The 22792-nt window shown below is 39.3% G+C and overlaps 1 protein-coding gene across 4 annotated transcripts in view; it reads left to right on the top strand.

Moving 5' to 3' along the window:
- Positions 1–22792, top strand: part of LOC126484348 (nuclear factor of activated T-cells 5-like) — a 405657-nt gene that overhangs the window by 341221 nt on the left and 41644 nt on the right. For all 4 annotated transcript variants that reach the window (XM_050107806.1, XM_050107805.1, XM_050107808.1 and 1 more), the window contains exons 5-9: positions 5596–5893; positions 10905–11095; positions 11201–11382; positions 11464–11648; positions 22735–22792. The exon at positions 22735–22792 is cut by the window's right edge and continues 105 nt beyond it. In XM_050107806.1, coding sequence (XP_049963763.1) covers positions 5596–5893; positions 10905–11095; positions 11201–11382; positions 11464–11648; positions 22735–22792 — 914 coding nt within the window. The remainder of the gene's footprint in view (positions 1–5595; positions 5894–10904; positions 11096–11200; positions 11383–11463; positions 11649–22734) is intronic.

The following is a 22792-nucleotide window of genomic DNA, read 5'->3' as shown; positions in this document are numbered from 1 at the left end:
AGCATTCTTCTGTAGCACCACATTTCGAAAGCTTCTATTCTCTTCTTGTCCAAACTATTTATCGTCCATGTTTCACTTCCATACATGGCTACACTCCATACAAATACTTTCAGAAATGACTTCCTGACACTTAAATCAGTACTGGATGTTAACAAATTTCTCTTCTTCAGAAACGCTTTCCTTGCCATTGCCAGCCTACATTTTATATCCTCTCTACTTCGACCATCATCAGTTATTTTGCTCCCCAAATAGCAAAACTCCTTTACTACTTTAAGTGCCTCATTTCCTAATCTAATTCCCTCAGCATCACCCGATTTAATTAGACTACATTCCATTATCCTTGTTTTGCTTTTGTTGATGATCATCTTATATCCTCCTTTCAAGACACTGTCCATTCCATTCAACTGCTCTTCCAAGTCCTTTGCTGTCTCTGACAGAATTACAATGTCATCGGCGAACCTCAAAGTTTTTATTTCTTCTCCATGAATTTTAATACCTACCCCGAATTTTTCTTTTGTTTCCTTTACTGCTTGCTCAATATACAGATTGAACAACATCGGGGAGAGGCTGCAACCCTGTCTTACTCCCTTCCCAACCACTGCTTCCCTTTCATGTCCCTCGACTCTTATAACTGCCATCTGGTTTCTGTACAAATTGTAAATAGCCTTTCGCTCCCTGTATTTTACCCCTGCCACCTTTAGAATTTGAAAGAGAGTATTCCAGTCAACATTGTCAAAAGCTTTCTCTAAGTCTACAAATGCTAGAAACGTAGGTTTGCCTTTCCTTAATCTTTCTTCTAAGATAAGTCGTAAGGTCAGTATTGCCTCACGTGTTCCAGTGTTTCTACGGAATGCAAACTGATCTTCCCCGAGGTTGGCTTCTACTAGTTTTTCCATTCGTCTGTAAAGAATTCGTGTTAGTATTTTGCAGCTGTGACTTATTAAGCTGATAGTTCAGTAATTTTCACATCTGTCAACACCTGCTTTCTTTGGGATTGGAATTATTATATTCTTCTTGAAGTCTGAGGGTATTTCGCCTGTTTCATACATCTTGCTCACCAGATGGTAGAGTTTTGTCAGGACTGGCTCTCCCACGGCCGTCAGTAGTTCCAATGGAATATTGTCTACTCCGGGGGCCTTGTTTCGACTCAGGTCTTTCAGTGCTCTGTCAAACTCTTCACGCAGTATCGTATCTCCCATTTCATCTTCATCTACATCCTCTTCCATTTCCATAATATTGTCCTCAAGTACATCACCCTTGTATAGACCCTCTATATACTCCTTCCACCTTTCTGCTTTCCCTTCTTTGCTTAGAACTGGGTTTCCATCTGAGCTCTTGATATTCATACCGGTCGTTCTCTTATCTCCAAAGGTCTCTTTAATTTTCCTGTAGGCGGTATCTACCTTACCCCTAGTGAGATAGGCCTCTACATCCTTACATTTGTCCTCTAGCCATCCCTGCTTAGCGATTTTGCACTTCCTGTCTATCTCATTTTTGAGACGTTTGTATTCCTTTTTGCCTGGTTCACTTACTGCATTTTTATATTTTCTCCTTTCATCAATTAAATTCAATATTTCTTCTGTTACCCAAGGATTTCTACTAGCCCTCGTCTTTTTACCTACTTGATCCTCTGCTGCCTTCACTACTTCATCCCTCAAAGCTACCCATTCTTCTTCTACTGTATTTATTTCCCCCATTCCTGTCAATTGCTCCCTTACGCTCTCCCTGAATCTCTGTACAACCTCTGGTTCTTTCAGTTTATCCAGGTCCCATCTCCTTAAATTCCCACCTTTTTGCAGTTTCTTCAGTTTTAATCTACAGGTCATAACCAATAGATTGTGGTCAGAGTCCACATCTGCCCCTGGAAATGTCTTACAATTTAAAACCTGGTTCCTAAATCTCTGTCTTACCATTATATAATCTATCTGATACCTTTTAGTATCTCCAGGGTTCTTCCATGTATACAACCTTCTTTCATGATTCTTAAACCAAGTGTTAGTTATGATTATGTTGTGCTCTGTGCAAAATTCTACCAGGCGGCTTCCTCTTTCACTTCTGTCCCCCAATCCATATTCACCTACTATGTTTCCTTCTCTCCCTTTTCCTACACTCGAATTCCAGTCACCCATGACTATTAAATTTTCGTCTCCCTTCACAATCTGAATAATTTCTTTTATTTCATCATACATTTCTTCAATTTCTTCGTCATCTGCAGAGCTAGTTGGCATATAAACTTGTACTACTGTAGTAGGTGTGGGCTTCGTATCTATCTTGGCCACAATAATGCGTTCACTATGCTGTTTGTAGTAGCTTACCCGCATTCCTATTTTCCTATTCATTATTAAACCTACTCCTGCATTACCCCTATTTGATTTTGTGTTTATAACCCTGTAGTCACCTGACCAGAAGTCTTGTTCCTCCTGCCACCGAACTTCACTAATTCCCACTATATCTAACTTCAACCTATCCATTTCCCTTTTTAAATTTTCTAACCTACCTGCCCGATTAAGGGATCTGACATTCCACGCTCCGATCCGTAGAACGCCAGTTTTCTTTCTCCTGATAACGACATCCTCTTGAGTAGTCCCCGCCCGGAGATCCGAATGGGGGACTATTTTACCTCCGGAATATTTTACCCAAGAGGACGCCATCATCATGTAATCATACAGTAAAGCTGCATGCCCTCGGGAAAAATTACGGCTGTAGTTTCCCCTTGCTTTCAGCCGTTCGCAGTACCAGCACAGCAAGGCCGTTTTGGTTATTGTTACAAGGCCAGATCAGTCAATCATCCAGACTGTTGCCCTTGCAACTACTGAAAAGGCTGCTGCCCCTCTTCAGGAACCACATGTTTGTCTGGCCTCTCAACAGATACCCCTCCATTGTGGTTGCACCTACGGTACGTCTATCTGTATCGCTGAGGCACGCAAGCCTCCCCACCAACGGCAAGGTCCATGGTTCATGGGGGAAGGTTTTAATATATAAGTTATGTAAATATGTATCTAATACTAAAAGAGGAAAAGATATTAGCAAAAACCTTGAATTTCTTGTCTGACTGAGTTAAGTTTTTACTGACACTCTAATATTCTTAACTCAGTCAGACAAGAAATTCAAGGTTTTTGCTAATATTTACATAAATACATTGGAATATCAACAATTATGAAAGTGATTTTTTGATACTCTCCTTAAAGATGACATTTTGAATTGCAGACAGGCACAATGAAAAGACTGTTGCACACTAAGCTTTCAGCCAAAGAAAATTATACACACATTCACACTAGCACATGCACTTCTCTCTCTCACTCACACAAACACACACTACAGCTATCCCCAGCCAGTTTAGGAGGACTGGAACTGTTTCGTTGAACAAAATTAGCAATCAGGAGTGGGGCTGGGAAATGGGAAGGGCAGCAGAGTACAGGTGGATGGAGACAAGAGCACAGTCTGATGGAGTTTGCAGGGACTTCTGTAGAAGACAGTAGGACAAGGTTTGGGCAGTGTCGAGAGGCTGTGGGGAAGGGGCGGCAGAAAAGGAGGGAAGCAGAGAGGGGCGTGTTGGCATAGAGCAAGCGCAATGATGGTGAGGGGACGTAAATTTGGAGGAGGTTGTAGGACACAGGGGCAGAAACTGTTGAGTGCAGGATGTGGGGACAGTAGGTTATTGTAGGTTGAGGCTGGGGTAATTTCAGGAGTGGAAAGTGTGTTGTAATGATAACTCCCACTACCTCTCCCAGTGTCCTTCAGACTCAAAACCCACTACCTCATTCCACATATACCTTACTAACTTAATACTAACACACAACTACTTCTTCTTTGGAGGGAAGGTATACAAACAAGTCCACAGCTAAGCCATGGGCACCCGTATATCACCCTTCTATGCCGACCTTTTTATGGGGGGGGGGGGGGGGGCATCTAGAGGAAACCTCCCTAGCCTCCCAAAACCCCAGACCCTTGGTCTGGTCCAGCTCCATCGATATCTTCATGATCTGGACTCAGGGCCAAGAAACCCTGTCCTCATTCAGTCACAGCCTCAACACAGTCTCTCCCATCTGCTTCTCTGATGGCTCCATCCACACCTCTTTCTGCTTTGAACCTACTAACCAAAAAAAGTATTTGCATTTCAACAGCTGCCATCCCTTCCACACCATAAAATTCGTCCCATATAGCCTGGCCACATGAGGGTGGCATAGCTGCAGTGACAAGAATTCCTTTGCCCAGTATACTGAAGGTATCGCAAGTGCCTTCGCAGACAGACACTGCGCCCAAGACCTAGTCTGCAAACAGGTTTCGCATGCCATATATATATATATATATATATATATATATACACACACACACACACACACACACACACACACACACACACACACACACACACACACACACACAGAGTCCTTCCACCACTACCAAGAACCAGCTACAAACAAGTGCTCCCATTGACACCTCGATTTGAACAATTAAATCGTGTCCTTTGTCATGGTCTTGATTATCTATAATCATGCCGGGGATTGAGGGACATTCTTCAGAAGGTCCTTCCCACGCCACCTAAACTTGTGTGCCATTGTCCATCCAACCCCCACATCATCTTAATCCATCCTTATGCGTCTCCCAGCCCCTTGCCATAGCCATCATATCCCTGTGGAAGACCCAGGTGCAAGACTTGTCTAATGTAACCACCAAGCACTTACTATTCCAGTCCTGTCACAGGCTTGCCCTACCAGACAGAGGCTGGGTCTCCTGTGACAGCAGCCGTGTCACATACCAGTTCTGATATAATAATTGCTTAACTTTTTATATTACTGTGACTACCAACCAAGTGTCTAAGTGGATGAATGGCCACTGTCAAACTGACCAGAAGCAAAGTGGATCATCCCCTGTGGCACAACATGCAGCTGTACATAACATGCTTGATTTTAGTGGCTGCTTCACAACCCAGGCCATCTGCTTTTCCCCTGCCACCACCAGCTTTTCTGAACTGTGCAAATGGGTGTAATCCTTACTACACATTATCCACTCCCAAAATTATTCTGACCTCATCCTACGATAACCTACTGTCCCCACATCCTCAATCCAACACTTTCTGCCTCCTCTGTCCTATAATGTCTTCCCAATTCACATCCAATCTCCCTCATTGTGCTCACTCTCTACCGACGTATGCACCTATTTTTACACCTCTCTACTCACCACCTTTTCTGCACTCCCCCTCCCTTCATCACAGCCTCGTGACACAGCCCGAGTATTGTCCTGCCACCTTCTACAGTAGTCCTTGCATGGTTTGCCAGACCAAACTCTTCTCTTCCCCCCTCCCCTCCAAACCAAACTCTGCTATCCCTCTCCCTTCTCACTCCTGATTGGTGCTTTTATTCAATGTAACAATTACAGTCTAGCGAAAGTGGCCAGTGATAGTGATCACGTGTACATGTAGTTTGCCTCTTTGTGTATGTGTGTGTGTGTGTGTGTGTGTGTGTGTGTGTGTGTGTGTGTGTGTGAGAGAGAGAGAGAGAGAGAGAGAGAGAGAGAGAGAGAGAGAGAGAGAGAGAGATAGACAGACAACAATGATAATGATTTTTATGTGCTTCTCTTATGTTTTTCGTGTAGCCTTCTTACATCAGCTACGGGAGAGGCAGGTAGAGGCGTGTCGTCGGTTTCCCACAGTACCGGTGGCATCCCACGGACTGCGCAGGGTCCACCGCCAGCGAGGCCGCTGGCCCTTTCCGGCTGCCACAACACGGGTCCCGTCTCACTGTCCACTCAGCTGTCGAACATCAGCCGAGATGGCAGGAGTCACCTGCAGATATTGTGCCAGCCTGAGCAGCAGCACCGCGCTCGCTACCAGACGGAGGGCAGCCGCGGTGCTGTCAAAGACCGAAGTGGCAACGGCTTCCCGATAGTGAAAGTTAGTGTGCAATTTGATGTTTCATTTTTACTCTTGGTTGTAATTACATATGAATATGAGTGAATGATGAGTTTACTGTGTTGGTGCATTTGGTATCTATTTTCATACTGTACTAATACTCTGTATGAATGCTCAGCTGTGAATGAATGCTTAGCTGTGAATGCATATTGTCATTAATTCTCATTCTGTGGATAACATCGGAAGGTGCACAAGGATGTTTGCTTGCTGATGATATGGTTGTCTGTTAGGTGGTAGCAATGTCAGGGGACTGTGGTGAACTGTTGAAAGACCTGCAGAGGACTGATGAAATGTGCAGGAACTGGCAGTCGACCCTGAACATAAATACACATAACATATAGTGCACATGTAGGAGAAGAGATCCACTACTCCGCAGTTACACTGAAAATTTTTCGTGACAAATTGGTGGAAGCTGTAACTACTGTAAAATGCCCAGGAGTGACCATCCAGGGCAACCTTAAGTGGAATGACCACATAAAACAAATAGTAGGAATAACAGATGCCAGGTTGAGACCCTTTGAGTATTGCTGATCAGTCTGGGAGCTTCACCATGTCGAATTAATAGAAGAGATAGACAAGATCCGACAAAGTGCGGCACTTTCCGTCACGGGATTGTTTAGTCAACATGAGAACACTACAGAGCTGCTCGACAAACCACAGTGGCAGATGCTACGACAGATGTGTTCCACATCACTGAGAGGTTTACTATTAAAATTCCGAAAGAGTATGTCCCAGGAACAGTGAAACAGCATATTACTTCCTCCCACTTACACTGGGGAAATAATCACGAGGAAATTCAGGAAATTAGAGCTAATATAGAAATTCATCCAGTCGTTCTTCCCATGTGCCATTTGCAACTGGAACATAGAAGAGGAGGGATCAGATAGTGTTACTAGAATTACCCTCTGCCACATATCATCATATGGCTTGAGGGTATACATGTAGATACAAACTTGCCACAATACATACTGCAATCTGATACATCCTTCCCCGTTCCCTAAGTTCTGTTCTAAGTATCTTGCTTCACCATAGGAGCTTTACTCAGTGGTATTATTTCTTATTTTCAGAGTCTTGCACCCTTTTCTGCCAAATGAATTTCTGAAGGTGCTCTTCTTAATTATTTACTCTTGAAAGTATAGAATTCAGTTTTGTAGGAAATACTTATTTCTTTTCTTATGCATGAAGTGCACTATGTGCAATAAACAAATTCTTGAAAGTAGAGATTTATTGCAGGGAGAATCTTGACTTTTATTTTGTTTCATTTCCTTAGTTGATTTTGTAGCGCCATGGAGCAACCAGATAATGGCTTATGATATGCTCAACTAGATAATGGCTTATGATATTCTCTTTACATTTATTCTGTTCTTGTTGGGCACATTTGTAGGTAATCATGGGTAGAATGTTTACAAAATGGGACTCAAACTGAAGCTTAAAATTATCCATATATTTTTATTTACTGTTTCTTAAAATTTGGATTAATTTGGATGATTGCTGCTTTACCTAATTGAACAACTGTAACAACATGTCATCATTAGAAAGTCTGTCACTCAGAGAGGGAAATCTCTTTGCTGAATATTTGGTTTTTAAAAAAGTTACTTAATTGTTGCTTATTTCATCTTGGGAAGAATTAGAGCACATAATAGTCCAGGTCCCAAAGCTACACCCAGTTCTTTCATGTCCAGCTGGGGAGAGAATTACAATACATACATAATATAAGCAAGACTTTCGGCACGTAAGAGCTCCAGCAGGATTGAAGACTAGGACTTGTGAGACTCCATTGAAGTCAACTGCATTTAAGTGTCTGTCTACCAGAATGTCAGGTGATGTGGACATCACCCAGTAACCCCATGGGACAATTTCAAATAGACCACACAGAATGATCACATCTTCTAACAAAATGACTGTTTTCAAATTCTTGTGTGCAGTGTCGTTATTTCTACACGAGAGCAATAAAAGACACTAACAACAGACTACTGATTCTCTATGAAAGAACATGAGAGATCGTCCCAATCTAATAAAAGTAATTGTCACTTATTGAAAACAGTTGTACAAAGGTGCGAGAGAAAGTGCGCAGCCTGTCACCATAGATTACTCTGCAAGGTCAAAATCACTCAGTCACAATTAGTGGTGCACTGGTGTTCTTTCTCCAGTAGCACTGCATCACAGACTTGTTGTTTACTCAGAATCTGAATCGACTGCTGAAGAGCTGCAGGTGGTGGTCCTACAAAAGCCGCCCAGCATGTGGATGCCAGGATGTGGCTGGTGTTGCATGGTCTCATGGATGTGAAATAGTGCTGGCTGTGTCCGGTGATCATGGCACCCTCTTTACTACAGCAGCCGGTGCAGTGAAGTCGAGCAGCATCAGCTTCAGGTGTCTGGCTTGATGGCAACCTGCAGGGCAGTACTGTAAGGCGTGTGTGCCTGGTCATCAGGCACCAGCCGTATGTGGTGCTAGTGTCAGCACATTGCCATTGACTATGCCTCTGAAATAGCACCAAGCAGATTGCTGAGCTTAACGTCCTCATGTGTCAAACATATCACCAGCAACATTGCCACATGTCCTTACTCCATGAGACACTCGGACGGATTTGAAATTTAACGCTGTAAATTGGCACGAAGCCTGATGGTTAGGAACTTTAAAACACCACTGCAACCACTTATACCACCAGCATCACATGTCGCCTGCCTTGCAAAGTAGTAACAATGAAAAGTCTCTCTAATCATGAAACTTCAAACCAGCTACGTCAGAGTGGAGTGCTGCTATACTGGCATATGTTAGGAGCATCTGATATGAAAAAAAAAAAAAAAAAAAAAAAAAAAAAAAAAAAAAAAAAAGAAGGAAAAAAGTCTTTTATGAATTTACCTGCCAGTTTAGTTATTATTAGTAAAATCAGTTTGTCACCACATCCTTTATATTGAATTCATGTTTCTTGGCTTCACCGTCTCACAAGAAAACCATCATCTCCCAACCTAATGTGGACTTTGGGAGACACTACCTATCAGTCTGTCACCACTGCCTGTAGGAGGGGGGACCCAAAAATAACCGGAATTTTTTTCTAGAAAGCATATACTTTATTGTTTTCAAATACAACCTTAATCTCCTTCAAAGTATTCTCTATTAGCATTAATACACTTGTCCAAACGTTCATTCCAGTGTTCGAAGAACCTTTTAAATTCGTCCTCTTTGATACCTGCTAGCACTTTCATGACATTGCGTTTTATGTCTTCCACATCCGCAAAACACTTCCCTCTCAGGTCTCTTTTCATCCTTGGGAATAGGAAGAAGTCCGAGGGTGCTAAATTCGGCGAATAGGGCATGTGGGTCAAGGTAGTCATCTTTTTTGAGGCCAAAAACTGACGAACGCTGAGAGCCGTGTGCGTGGGAGCGTTGTCGTGATGCAGGAACCACACGCAAGAATCCCACAAAGCCGGACGTTTTCGCGACAAACTTCTGCGAAGCAGTTTCATAACCTCCAAATAAAATTGTTGGTTTACTGACTGGTTTTCAGGGACAAACTCAGAGTGTATGATCCCTTTGATGTCAAAAAAACAGATCAACATCGTTTTCACATTCGATTTCACTTGTCGAGCTATTTTTGGTCGAGTTGAGCCAGGTGACATCCATTGTGATGACTGTTATGTACTTTCTGGATCATACCCATAGCACCATGACTCATCACCTGTAATGATTTTGTTGAAAAATGTGGATCATCTTTGAACACGTCCTTCATTTCAAGACAGGCTTGAATGTGACGATCCCTTTGATCTCCGGTAAGAAGCTTCGGCACGAATTTTGCTGCCACTCTTTGCATCCCCAAATTGATTGTCAAGATGTGCTGAATTGAGCTCCAGGACAACCCAGACAAGTTCTCGAGTTGGTCGATTGTCCTGCGTCAATCTTCACTGATGAGATCACGGATTTTGTCGACGTTGTCTTCGCTTCGAGCAGTTGAAGGTCGCCCGGAACGGGGCTGATCTTCAACCACCATTTCTCCCTTTTTAAACCGGAAAACCATTCATACACTTGCATTTTACTAAGAGCATGGTCTTTGTAGGCTGTCTGAATTATCACAACAGTTTCTGCAGCGTTCTTTCCGAGCAAGAAACAGAACTTCACTGCCGCACGTTGTTCGTAAGAACTAGCCATAACTAGCCATTTCCTCGTGTCATGTCTGCACTGTACGCACACTCAAAGAACTGCTAAAGAAACCACACTTCTCACTGTTGGGTGATGCTGCGTTGCAGAATGACTCAGCAGAGCTCCTACTACAACCCTCTGATGGCGCGACCTGCTACTGCAAGTACACGATGTGCAGCATTACGATTCCGGTTACTTTTGGGTCCCCCTCGTATTTCAAGGTGGGACACTTATCACAACTAACTGTTCGATGGTGTTGGAGCTCAGCATGCTGTTGACAGTGTTTACTGCAACAAATGTTGACTGTAGGTTCCCAACTTTTTGATGTTTTTGGAAGTTTTTGATTATGTTCAATGTTGTAAAGCTGCTTCTTCTCATGTACATGAAAGCTCTTTTTTTTCCTGGTAATAAGGTGTTCATCATACTGTTTTGTGATGGAAACCTCTCAATGATTCAACAAAGAAACACTAAAGAAATTGTGTAAATGGAAATGAATGATTACAATTGAAGTTAATTATATTAGTACAAAAATGTCAACGACATTTCCAAAATTTGTCATAGTGGGCACAAAATGTACAGTACAATATGGCAGTGACTCAGTGGCAAAAACTGTTTCAAGAACATAATTACCAAAGAGATAAAGATGGTATTTTTGTGTTGAATTAATGAGATCTGGTTGATTTTATCATGAATGTCACATTGCAAGACAGATTATTGTTAAAATATAAATTAATTCTAATAATTTCATTAACATTGTAGGATATAATTTTTATAACTCTGATTATTATCTTTTTACTGATGTGAAGAAAATGTCATTGTGGTTAGTTAAAAGTCCCCTCATATTTTTTGTCGTAGCTTGTTGGGTACAACAAACCAGCAGTAATGCAAGTTTTCATTGGCACTGACATGGGCCGTGTTGCACCACATATGTTTTATCAAGCTTGCAGAGTAAGTGGGAAGAATTCTACACCGTGTGTGGAAAAAAAAATTGATGGAACAATTGTTATTGAAGTAGATTTTGATCCCACTAAAGACATGGTTATAACGTAAGTATTCTATATTTGCGATTTTGTATATACATTATTATTAAATACCTGTAAAACTAAAGAACTTCAGTGTGGAATTTGTCTAATAAGTAATTTGACTTATAGCTGTGACTGTGTTGGGATTTTGAAAGAACGGAATGTTGATGTAGAACACAGATTTCCTGAACAGTCTGGTACACGAAATAAGAAGAAATCTACTCGATGCCGTATGGTTTTTAGGACCACTATTACTCATGATGATGGTTCTACAGAAATTCTACAGACTGCTTCACAGCCCATTGTGTGCAGTAAGTGATACTTTAATGAAGCTGAATAATGATATAACCGTTAAAATGATATTGCTAACAGTACACTTACATCTATTTCAGCACAACCTCCTGGAGTTCCTGAAATTTGCAAGAAGTCAATATCATCATGTCCGTGTACAGGTGGAATGGAAATTTTTATTCTTGGAAAGAACTTTTTGAAAGACTCCAGGGTTTTATTCCAGCACAGTGACACAGACCCGTGCTGGGAAGAATCTGTCCAACCTGATAAGGAATTTCTTCAACAGGTAAATTGCAGATTGTATAGAATGAGCATGCATGAGGACCTCTTGTTGATATGTAGTTGTTTGCCTACTACAGGCAAATGTTCTGGTTCAGTTTATGGTTACATAGTTTTAATAAGTCAGGATAGTTAGCCACTTTCAGTGACATTTTTCAGTATCATGCAATTGTCCAAGAATGCATACAACTAAGCATTCTCAGTTCAACTTCGGAACTTAATTTTCCTTTCTGTTTCTTTAAATACTGTAAATCTCCATGACTTACATATCAGTGGCAAAACAGGACCCTGTTCAGGTTGTAGGAGCAATCCTTATCATTCTTTCTGTGCAGTTTTGTATCAGTTACCTCTTCACGTCCCTATCAGTATTTAAGAGTTCTAGGAAATACGAGAGGCTTCTCATGCAATCATGATGTGTCACTTAACATTACCAAATCATTTTTCCTTAATTCTTGTATTTGAAAATTTAGTGTGAAGTGGTTTCTCATTTCAGCTATCATTGTCCTGCAGAAACACATGTTGTAAGACACGGTAAATATTCATAGCTGTTCTTTCAGAGTCTCATATTTTGTGTCGTGGTTATACTTTGCTTGCCCCATGCTGGAAAACAAATTACACGGCGATCCTCTGTCCTATCAACTCTTTTAATTATTGTTGTCAAATGCTGAAGGCTCAATCCATATGAAGTGATTCAGTGAAGTTGTTTGACCAATTTTTAAATTTTTGATTTTTTATATCTGCTTACCCTATAATTGAGAAATTCAAAACAGTATCTTGCACCATTATTGAAAGATGACCATTTTTATTTGTAATGCACGACAGTTTCCAATATGGAGACATTAGAATTAATTTGAATATCTTTGCACTGGGTTACGTTACAACATTGCAATTGACATGATTATTTTTAGAAAAGTTTCCTCTACACATTGTTTACTAGCCAAAATACCCTAAATTCAAAAGTAACCATTCAACATGACCACCAAAGTTTTCTCTGGTGGGACTGAATATACAAATTTGATTTTCGCATATTTTGTACACTTATATTTGACTGTGATAAAAGATATGAATTTTTGAAAGTGAGGAAATAATTAACATTATGCAACAGTCAATCTTATGGTTGTTGTTAGCACTATCACCCTGTATGTAGTTAGTATTATTTATTTTAACAACAAAATATTAAACAATTCTATGTTAAAAAAATGCCCCTTTTACATCTACGTTTATTCTCAATTAAGTAGCACATCATTAAGAGTTCGAAATGATAAAAGTAATAAACATGTGAAATATCTCTATTGTTGAGAAGGCTACAGTTTTGTGCATGAGTTTAGTCCTCAAGACAAATGTGTAAAGGAGTTCAGCGGACAGATATACAAGTCTGCACAGGAGCCCAGTAGTCAGTGACAAGTCTGTACATGAACTGTGTATCCCCACGACACTTACTGGGTGTGGTATTGCTGTAGTCAGTCTCTTCCGAAACCTATGTTAGATAGGATGTACATACTTCATTGAGAGTGTAGAATATTTTGTGTGCTTTTGCTGTGAGTGTTATTTCTAACTAACTAAAATAATTTTAAAATTTAAAAATAAGTAAATTTGTAAGACTAATTGGAAAGTAAGAAAATGGATGAATTGTGCTCTATTGGGCAGATAGTAAGTGAAGTGTGTCACAAAACGGTTTATGGTTCAGTTTCAAGAAACTTAAAAAAATATTAATGACTTTGTTTAAATTATAAGTCAGTTCTTCTGTGTCATCTGTTTGCGAGTATCATGAGGAGAAATGTATTCTGAAGTACAGTCATATTTTTGGGGGAAAAAAAAAATGCTCTGATTCACCCAAATTTCATAAAAAAAAGGCCAGTTATTAAAGGTTCGAGGTAAATAAAACTTTAACATTTGTCCTTGTTAATTGTGAGTAAAACAGCTTCTTGAGTGAAAGTTAATGTGATTTGTGGAAATTCCTTGTGCTGAAATTGTTATACAGGAATATTCATCCTGGATTCAGAACCAGAATTGTGTAACCTTGTTAATGGCATTTATATTCCTGAGGAAGCTATTAGCCAATTGGATTTTGCTTGTTCTAATTTAGAGGTGTTTACTGCTTCGAAAATAAGAAAACCGAGCAGTGGGAAAAGATAAGCAGTTATTGAAAGCAAGGAACATCGAATTTCAGACAAAATTAGAAAAGACACAGAATCACTCTTTTTTTTTTTATCAATAGCATTTCTAAGAAAGAAGAAAACCTACCTCCAGAATCACCCAACACTGAATATTTGAGGTTAATCGAGAAATTAAAAAGTAAGTGTTCAGTTACAGTTAAAATGAAAAAAGTTAAAATTTATAGGTTTGCTCATAGTTGAGAGAAAAAATAGTTAACAATTTAAACATTTCTGATTGTTTGGTTAGACTAACCAAATCAATGAAAGAGCAAAGCATTCTACCAGTTTTAGAAAGGAAGAAAGGAGCAGATATAAGTGAAGAAACAATTGAAAAGATCCTGCAGTTTTTTTGAAGATGATGATAAACTGTAGAATGTACTTGGGTAGCAAAGATAGCAAAAGAGTTGTTATAAATGGAGTTAAAACTACAAACTAGAAATGAGTAGTGGTATGAAATCTAAACGAACTTTATGTAGCTTTCAAAAATGTTCATACTGAATGGGAAACTGGGAGCTCAAAATTTTGTGACATTCATCCTGAGTGATGTACTTTTGCCAGTTCCTCAGGAACACGCTTGATATGTGTTTCTTTATGTCATCAGAATGTCAAACTGTGGGTGCAAAGCTCAATGATGTTAACTACAAAGACTTACTAGATTTAATAGTTCGTGGCACTAACAATTATGACTGGATGATGAGTTTGTGTGATAAATTTCTTGATACAGAAACTGCTCTTGAATTGTTTAACAAATCTGAAGAGAAAATGCCTCTCAATTTTACCTTCAAATGGTGGGTCACAACTGACAAAGCTGAAATAACGGTGGTTAAATCTCAGGAAGGTTACATCGAATCTTTAATTGATAACTTAGATAATCTCCTATGTCACCACTATGTTTCTAAAATCCACAGCAACTTTTTGAAGGACAAAAACGTGCAATTTTATGAAACTGCATTCATAGTCTAGCTGATTTTGCAGAAACCTTTACATTTGTGGTTCAGGGTGAAATACAAGGGTAACACTGGGTCAGTGACCAGGTAGTTGTGCATCCATTTGTTCTGCACTTCAAGAACGAGAAAGGTGAAGTTTGCAGTTACTCAATTTATATTCTGAGCAACTACTTGGAGCACAACACTTCAGTTGTCCATCTGTTTCAAAAATATGTAAGAAGCTAGCCACACTGGCTTTAACTGCCACAGACCGTGGTCATGTGCATGTTAGTTGTGCATTTGACAGTCTTTTTGTTGTGCCTATCTGTGACTCAGCATCTCCGCTATATGGTGAGTAGCAACTATCCTTTACGTAATATTGTTTCAGATGAAAGTGGTTGTCAATACAGGAACAAAAAGAATTTTACAAATCTTTGCAACCACAAAGTAGGTTTTGGGTTGGAGGCCGAATGGCACTATTTTTGCCTCTTGCCATAGTAAAAATGCATGCAGTGGAGGAGGTGGTACAATAGAATGTGAAGTGAGTGAAGCTAGCCTACAAAGAATGACCACAGACCAAATTCTTACAATAGAGGACATGTATGTCTTTTGCAAGGATAATATTAAAGGCATCACCCTCTTTCTCATCAGGAAAGAAGAGGTAATAACCTTGATGTTGAAGCTCCTTTTGTCTCCCTCCTTTTCTTACTCTCTCTCTCTCTCTCTCTCTCTCTCTCTCTCTCTGGGAAACATTCCACGTGGGAAAAATATATCTATAAACAAAGATGATGTGACTTACCAAACAAAATTGCTGGCAGGTCGATAGACACACAAACAAACAAACACAAACATACACACAAAATTCAAGCTTTCGCAACCAACGGTTGCTTCATCAGGAAAGAGGGAACGAGAGGGAAAGACGAAAGGATGTGGGTTTTAAGGAAGACGGTAAGGAGTCGTTCCAGTCCCGGGAGCGGAAAGACTTACCTTAGGGGGGAAAAAAGGACGGGTATACACTCGCACACACACACACACACATATCCATCCGCACATACACAGACACAAGCAGTTTAGAAATTGTAATTTTTGCGTTAATGTTTTCCCTACGTAAAGTTGTATATAGTTGCAGATGACAAACTGTAAAGAAAAACAGACACTGTAAAAATGTAATACAGCAGGAAAACCACACTATGTGGTAAAAAGGTATGAATACACAATTTTATGTGCTCCTCAAAAACCTGTAATTACGATTTAGAAACTAATATTTGTATGTATTTAAACAGTAAAGAACATTCCTTATGTTTAACACCCATAACAATAATAAAAAAAAACTGATGATGCTGCAACTGCTGTGAAACATGTCTGGGACAAAAACAAAATAATGTTTGCTAAAGGCAGACCCCACTCAAAAACATATGCTAAAGAAGAGGTAGTTCTTCATATCAAAACTACAGTTCAGACCAGACTTGAAAACTGTATTGCAATAAAAAGAACACTTCAATTCCACAAATTCCTTGGCATTGCAGAAAACTTAGTTCAACACTATCAGAAATTGAAATTTCTGAGGATCATTGTGTCAATAAAATTACATCTCTGTCTTTAACATTAAATGATGTAGTGGCATGTGTGTATGGTGGACAATGATGGCTTGCACAGGTTGAAAGAATAAGTTTGGAAAACAATGATGTTTTTGTGCATTTTTACCACCTTTCTGGCCCAAGAACGTCATTCAAGAAGTTTACTGATGATTAAGTTTGGATACCAAAGGAAAAATGTATTAAGGAAGCTAAACTTACCACAGCAACTGGGTGGGAGGTCATATTCTATATCACAAAAGCTGTCTGAGGATATAAGAGTTCTTAATAATCACCACTAGGAGTAGAAAGCGCCGCACCTTGAAAGTATGTTGATTTAAAATATTTATTTTTGAAATTGTCAAGATAATATAAATGTTTAGTTCAGTAATTTTTTGAGTTTTTGCGTACAATTCAGCACCTTAACTTCAATAATAATTGAGTACATCTAACCACTATCACACATGAACTAGGCAACAGCCATAAGATCAAGTGTTGTACAATTTGAAATATTTTCTCATTTTCAAAAATTCATGTCTTTGTTCACAGTTGAATATCAATGTTGAAAGTTTTACAGTATTTTGCTATCATATAGGCGTGCAAAATGTGCAAAAATCAGATTTTTATATTCAGTCCCACCAGTGTAACTATCCCCAAACTTGAGAAAAAATAAAAGATTTTCAAATTTCAAAAATGTATAAAAAAGTAAGGAATCGTTTGTCAGCGTTCTTGTTCTGTACAAGGCTAGTAGTTTGATATCTAACTGCAGGAAAAAAGTACACTCTGATAAATCACTCCTTGGATGTTATTATTGGGCCTAAAAATTGAATTTTCTAAATTTTTCAGTACTAAGCTTTGGTAATCATTTTGACTGATTGTTTTTGAATTTAGGGTATTTTAGATAGTAAACAACTTTTCTAAAAACAATCATGCCAACTGCAATGTTGTAACTTAACCCAGTGCAAAGATATTCAAATTAATGCTAATGTCTCCATATTGAAAAACTATCTTGCATTACAAATAAAAATGGCCATCATTCAGTAATGGTGCAAAATAAAATTTTTTATAACTTTTTTGAACTTCTCAATTATAGGGTAATCACATATAAAAAAATATTTAAAAATGGTCAAGCAACCAACTTAATTTTTATCGGAGGTAAGCCAACCTCGATCAGATTTAGAGAGCTGGTAATGGTTTACCATAAGGAAATCTACATCTACATTTATACTCCGGAAGGCACCCAAAGGTGTGTGGCGGAGGGCACTTTACGTGCCACTGTCATTATCTCCCTTTCCTGTTCCAGTCGCGTATGGTTCACGGGAAGAACCACTGCCGGAAAGCCTCCTTGCACACTCGAATCTCTCTAATTTTACATTCGTGATCTCCTCGGGAGATATAAGTAGAGGGAAGCAATATATTCAATACCTCATCCAGAAACGCACTCTCTCGAAACCTGGACAGCAAGCTACACCGCGATGCAGAGCGCCTCTCTTGCAGAGTCTGCCACTTGAGTTTGCTAAACATTTCCGTAACGCTATCACGCTTACCAAATAACCCTGTGATGAAACGCGCCCCTCTTCTTTGGATGTTTTCTATCTCCTCCGTCAACCCGATCTAGTACGGATCCCACACTGATGAGCAATACTCAAGTATAGGTCTAACGAGTGTTTTGTAAGCCACCTCCTTTGTTGACGGACTACATTTTCTAAGGACTCTCCCAATGAATCTCAACCTGGTACCCGCCTTACCAACAATTAATTTTATATGATCATTCCACTTCAAATCGTTCTGCACGCATACTCCCAGATGTTTTACAGAAGTAACTGCTACGAGTGTTTGTTACGCGACCATATAATCATACATTAAAGGATCCTTCTTTCTATGTATTCGCAATACATTACATTTGTCTATGCTGAGGGTCAGTTGCCACTCCCTGCACCAAGTGCCTATCCGCTGCAGATCTTCCTGCATTTCGCTACAATTTTCTAATGCTGCAACTTCTCTGTATACTACAGCATCATCCTCAAAAGCTGCATGGAATTTCAGACACCAATGTGACCAATAGAGAACTACATACGTTATTAATTTGTATTCTCCATGAAACAAGACTAATGGCCTGACTCATATTAGTCACTTGGTGTGGATGGAAGATTGTCGTTAAGTATTTTGTTGGAGTGAATCATGGACTGTAGGAGAACTGGAAGAGAGAGAATCAGAATGTTCCGAGATGTGATGTTACAGAATAAATCTGAAAATTAAAAGAAGTGATAGGACATGAGGACATTATGTGCAGAATTGGTGAGAAAGGAATATCTTGAAAAAACTGATTAGAAGAACAGACAATATGATTGGACATGTGTTAAGATGTTGGGGGGGGGGGGGGGGGCACCTTGAATGACTCGTCGGGACAAAAACTTTAGGGGGAGACAGAGATCGGAATATATCCAGCAAATAATTGAATAAGTGTTCCTCTGAAATTAAAAATGGCACATAAGAGTGTGGCACAGGAGAGATGGGCTGTACATCTAACCAATCATAAGGCCTGTTTGGGGGAGAGAGGGGAAAAAAAAGGCAGCCTTGGTAACCACACCTAAGGGTGTAAAGACAATGTCCCTCAAGGCACTGAACATTATGAAACATCTAATAAAAAGATTGTGCATGCCCTTGGATGCAGTTGCATTAATGCATTACAAATGTTCACAAAGCAACTGAGATGCAATACCAGTGAAAAACCAGATTTCTGCTGATCCAAAGGTGGTTGGCCATCCAGATGGTGAGGGAGATCGCATTGTCTATCTTGCTAAGGTTGTAAATATTTTTGGTTGGGTCACTGGTTGCTTGGAGTCTTGAAATGCCAATGAGGACCACAGTAGGCAAACATGAAGGTTGGCATCTTGTGTGACTGGGTGAAAGTAGGATCCACAGATCAGTGATAAGTGGCACCAAGTAGACAATATGCCCATTTCTTGTATGTGCAACCCCTTTCATTTTTTTGGTTTCCCTATTCTGTACATTCTCTACCTTATAGGGTAGAAATTTCTTCCATTTTTGTGACATTGGTCAGAAATAATATGTTATTCTTCCCATTATGAAATATGTTACTGCCCATTAAACTTCTTACGTCCTTCCATTTTATCAGAAACATTTTTATGCCTCCATGGTTTGTTAAATTTCATCAGGGCTTTTAAAAAAGCCATGCCATGTGTTTTACTGTCTGTTCGCAGGTGTCGTATATTTTATTGTACAGTGATCATTGTTGGTATCTTATACCATTTGTGTCCTGTATAGTTTACTGTCTGGACTGGGCTGCTTGGCTTCAATTGAAGCCCCTTGGCATCTGGGGTCCTGTTCTTTGTTCACACAGTAAAAGCAGGTTTTAAAATGGTGCAGATGTTTGCAACAGTCCTGGGTTTCAGTAATTTGTGGAGGTCAATTGGTTTCGGGAAACGGTCTGAGGGAGGTGGCCACAGCAGTAAGACTTGTATCAGGAGGATAGCATTTCAGCTCTCAATCCGATCACCCAGATTTGTGTGTGTGTGTGTGTGTTTTTTTTTAAGGCCTTCTCCATACTTCCGCAAGTCAGGCATGTGCTTGGTGTCTAATGACCTTGTTGTTAGTGGGATGTTAAACGCTAAGCTTCCTACTTCTTTCAGAAAACAGTGTTGGTAGTTGACTGTTTTATGGCTTCCTTGTTGAAGGAGTTAGAAGGGGGGGGGGGAGATTATTGCTACCTGGCAGCCTGTTTCACTTGTTACACAGAAATTTCTCTTTGATAAAGTGCCTTTTATATACACAATTATTAAGAAGCTCTGTGCAACAGTGTTCATGAACGCCTACCTTTGCAATAGTTTGCACTGAAAAAATTACCATAGTCCGAGTTCTCATTTCTCTGATTATAAACAGTAACAGGGGTGCTCATGGCTTATGAATGTGTCCTTCAAACAGTATAACTGAAACTTATATTGTTATAGTGTGTAATCTTGGGTACTGTTCTGTAAAATTAATTGAAAGCAGTACTCATTCACTTTCTTGAGTTTTGAAATACAAATATTGTTTACATGTCAAAGTTATTACTGATTGTTAACAGAATCTTCCGTCGGTTCTTGGTAGAACAACATTATAGTAACTGAAAAGCACCAGTTTGCTTTTGTTCTACAATATTACTTTTATTGTTAACCCGGTTTTCGGCTTACAAGGCCATCTTCAGACATTTACTGAGTATTATCACCAAAGAAGTTACAATGTTTGCAAACAACATTGGAAGAGAAGTAACACGTCTACTTACTGTGAATCGGAGTCCATAACTAACAAACAAATTAAGTGGTAATTGAAAATGCATTACTGTCTTAAAGTGTACAACAATGAATTATCTAATGCTCATTCAAGGTGAAATATACAGTATAGGTTACAAGTTGAAAACTACTGTCAATAAAATTCTTCGTGACTGCATTGTCAATATGTTAAGTTCTCCAGTGTTTCGGCCAGTGTTATAAATGGCCTTCCTCAGGCTATTCAGCTGAGTGACTGTATTGTCAGTATGTAAAATTCTCAATTTGGGCCGTTTGTGACAGTGGCTGATACTTTGGAGAATTTTACATATTGACAATAAGGTTACATACCCTGAAGAATTTTACTGGTGGTGACAACAGCTGTGTAAGCTTTGACTTACATTCAAGGACATATATATTTTCTTACTACACCATTTGACAATGAGGTACTGTTTACTACATAAAATGATCTCAAAGTGGTTTTAGCAGTTTTCGCAGTGTTTAATGACTGAGTTTGTGATACAACTTGTGTAACTAACCTTCACAAGGTGGATAAGAGGAGGGAAAAGAGAAACCAGAGTTCTCCTTTAACTATTCTGGTAGTGTTCTGCAGTAATGACAAAGCAAAATTCATTTGGTAATTCAGCTGCAGTTCTGGGTGGCCAGTCCAATGTTTTTTAAGCCCTGAAAGTATCTGTCTTCTCATTACCCAGTGTAATACTTAAAGATCTGTGGGAAGTATTTACAAACTAAAAGCTAAACACCGCTCACAGATTAGGCCTTAGACCTGTTACAGCTGGCCAGCTGCTGCCTGTAAAGCAGTATGAGGAGTGATCTGTGATAATGGGATATGCGATAAGCATTTTGCTAATCTCTCCAGCTGTCATTGCCAGTAGATGAATCCTGATGGAGCTGCAGCTTGTTTACACAAACAGTTCCTCATTTGGCATAATGGGGCTGAGTAGAGCCCATTCCAGACTTCGCTGCCTCAGAAAAAACATAAGGAGGTGCAGAGAATCAAACCTGGGTGCAGAGAATCAAACCTGGGTCCTTCCGCACCAAATGCAACAAAACTAATCATTCGGGTTTGGAGGCAGTCTGGGAAATGTGTGTTCAGTTTCTAAACAATTCCATTCGAAAGTGGAGTCTGTTTTCTAAAATTTTCGGCATCAAAGGTATTCCTTCAGTTTGGTGCACAGAGATCTCCCAATTTCTCTTCAACAATAAAAGCCACTTTTTAAAGTGATTATTCCATTTTTATTAATGTATTTGTGCAGAAGCAGATTCTTGCTTATTGTGTGCAATGTGTTGTATGCTAGTGAATAATTATTTTTGCTTTCAGGGTGTTGGCTATTCTGGTCCACAGTGTATGACTGCCAATACAAATCTTCTTTTTTCCAATATAGTGCAATATAGTAATACCTTCACTGTTTTCTTTTTTTCTACAGAGTACCATACTGACTAGAGTGGGCTGGTAACAATGGCTGTGGTATCTATTTCTGTATTCCATATTTTCTTGTGGATCATTTTTTTTTCAATAAAGCAGAGTTTTCGTGTTGTTTTGCACCTCTTACAAAATGTGCCATCCACAATCTGTATGATGTGTATCTTTTTTTTTGTGTTCATGCCATTCTCTGATCCATCTCTGTCCACCCACTGTCCCCCCTGTTTGGGACACCTCTCATAATCTGAAATATGATGACAGTTTTTGCACATACTTTAGAAATACCTGTATAGCAATAAATGCAAATGAACTGATGAATCACACATTTCTATACGTGTTTATCTTCAGTTATTTTTAAGTCCTCTCATCACTTCATATTTCAGAAACATAAACATATCAGTGACTCTATATGGATTAAACAGACATACTTGTCAATATCCTTTCAAGTGTAGAAAGCTAGTGTCAATGTCCAGACAACTGGATGAGAGTTTTCTTCATAAATAAAACATAATGACATGGTTGAAAAGAAGATTGATTACAGTATCCTCACTCAGAGTGACACTTATTAAAGTATTTTCTTGTTATTCACAGAGTAATTTTGGCCATTGCAACAGCATTGATTCAAATTATTAAGTGCTTAATTGACTGATTGAAGAATATCTTTTGGTAGAAAATGTATTTTTTCAGTACTTTTTCAAGACAATGTTTTTCTTTTTTGTTTTCAGACTCATCTTGTGTGCACAGTCCCCCCATATAGACGGATAGACATCAGTGAACCAGTGA

This window comes from Schistocerca serialis, chromosome 6 (assembly GCF_023864345.2).
Source record: "Schistocerca serialis cubense isolate TAMUIC-IGC-003099 chromosome 6, iqSchSeri2.2, whole genome shotgun sequence".
Taxonomy (NCBI): Eukaryota; Metazoa; Arthropoda; class Insecta; order Orthoptera; family Acrididae; genus Schistocerca; species Schistocerca serialis.
The sequence above is the reverse complement of the archived record's forward strand: the minus strand, read 5'-3'. Positions and strand labels throughout refer to the sequence as shown.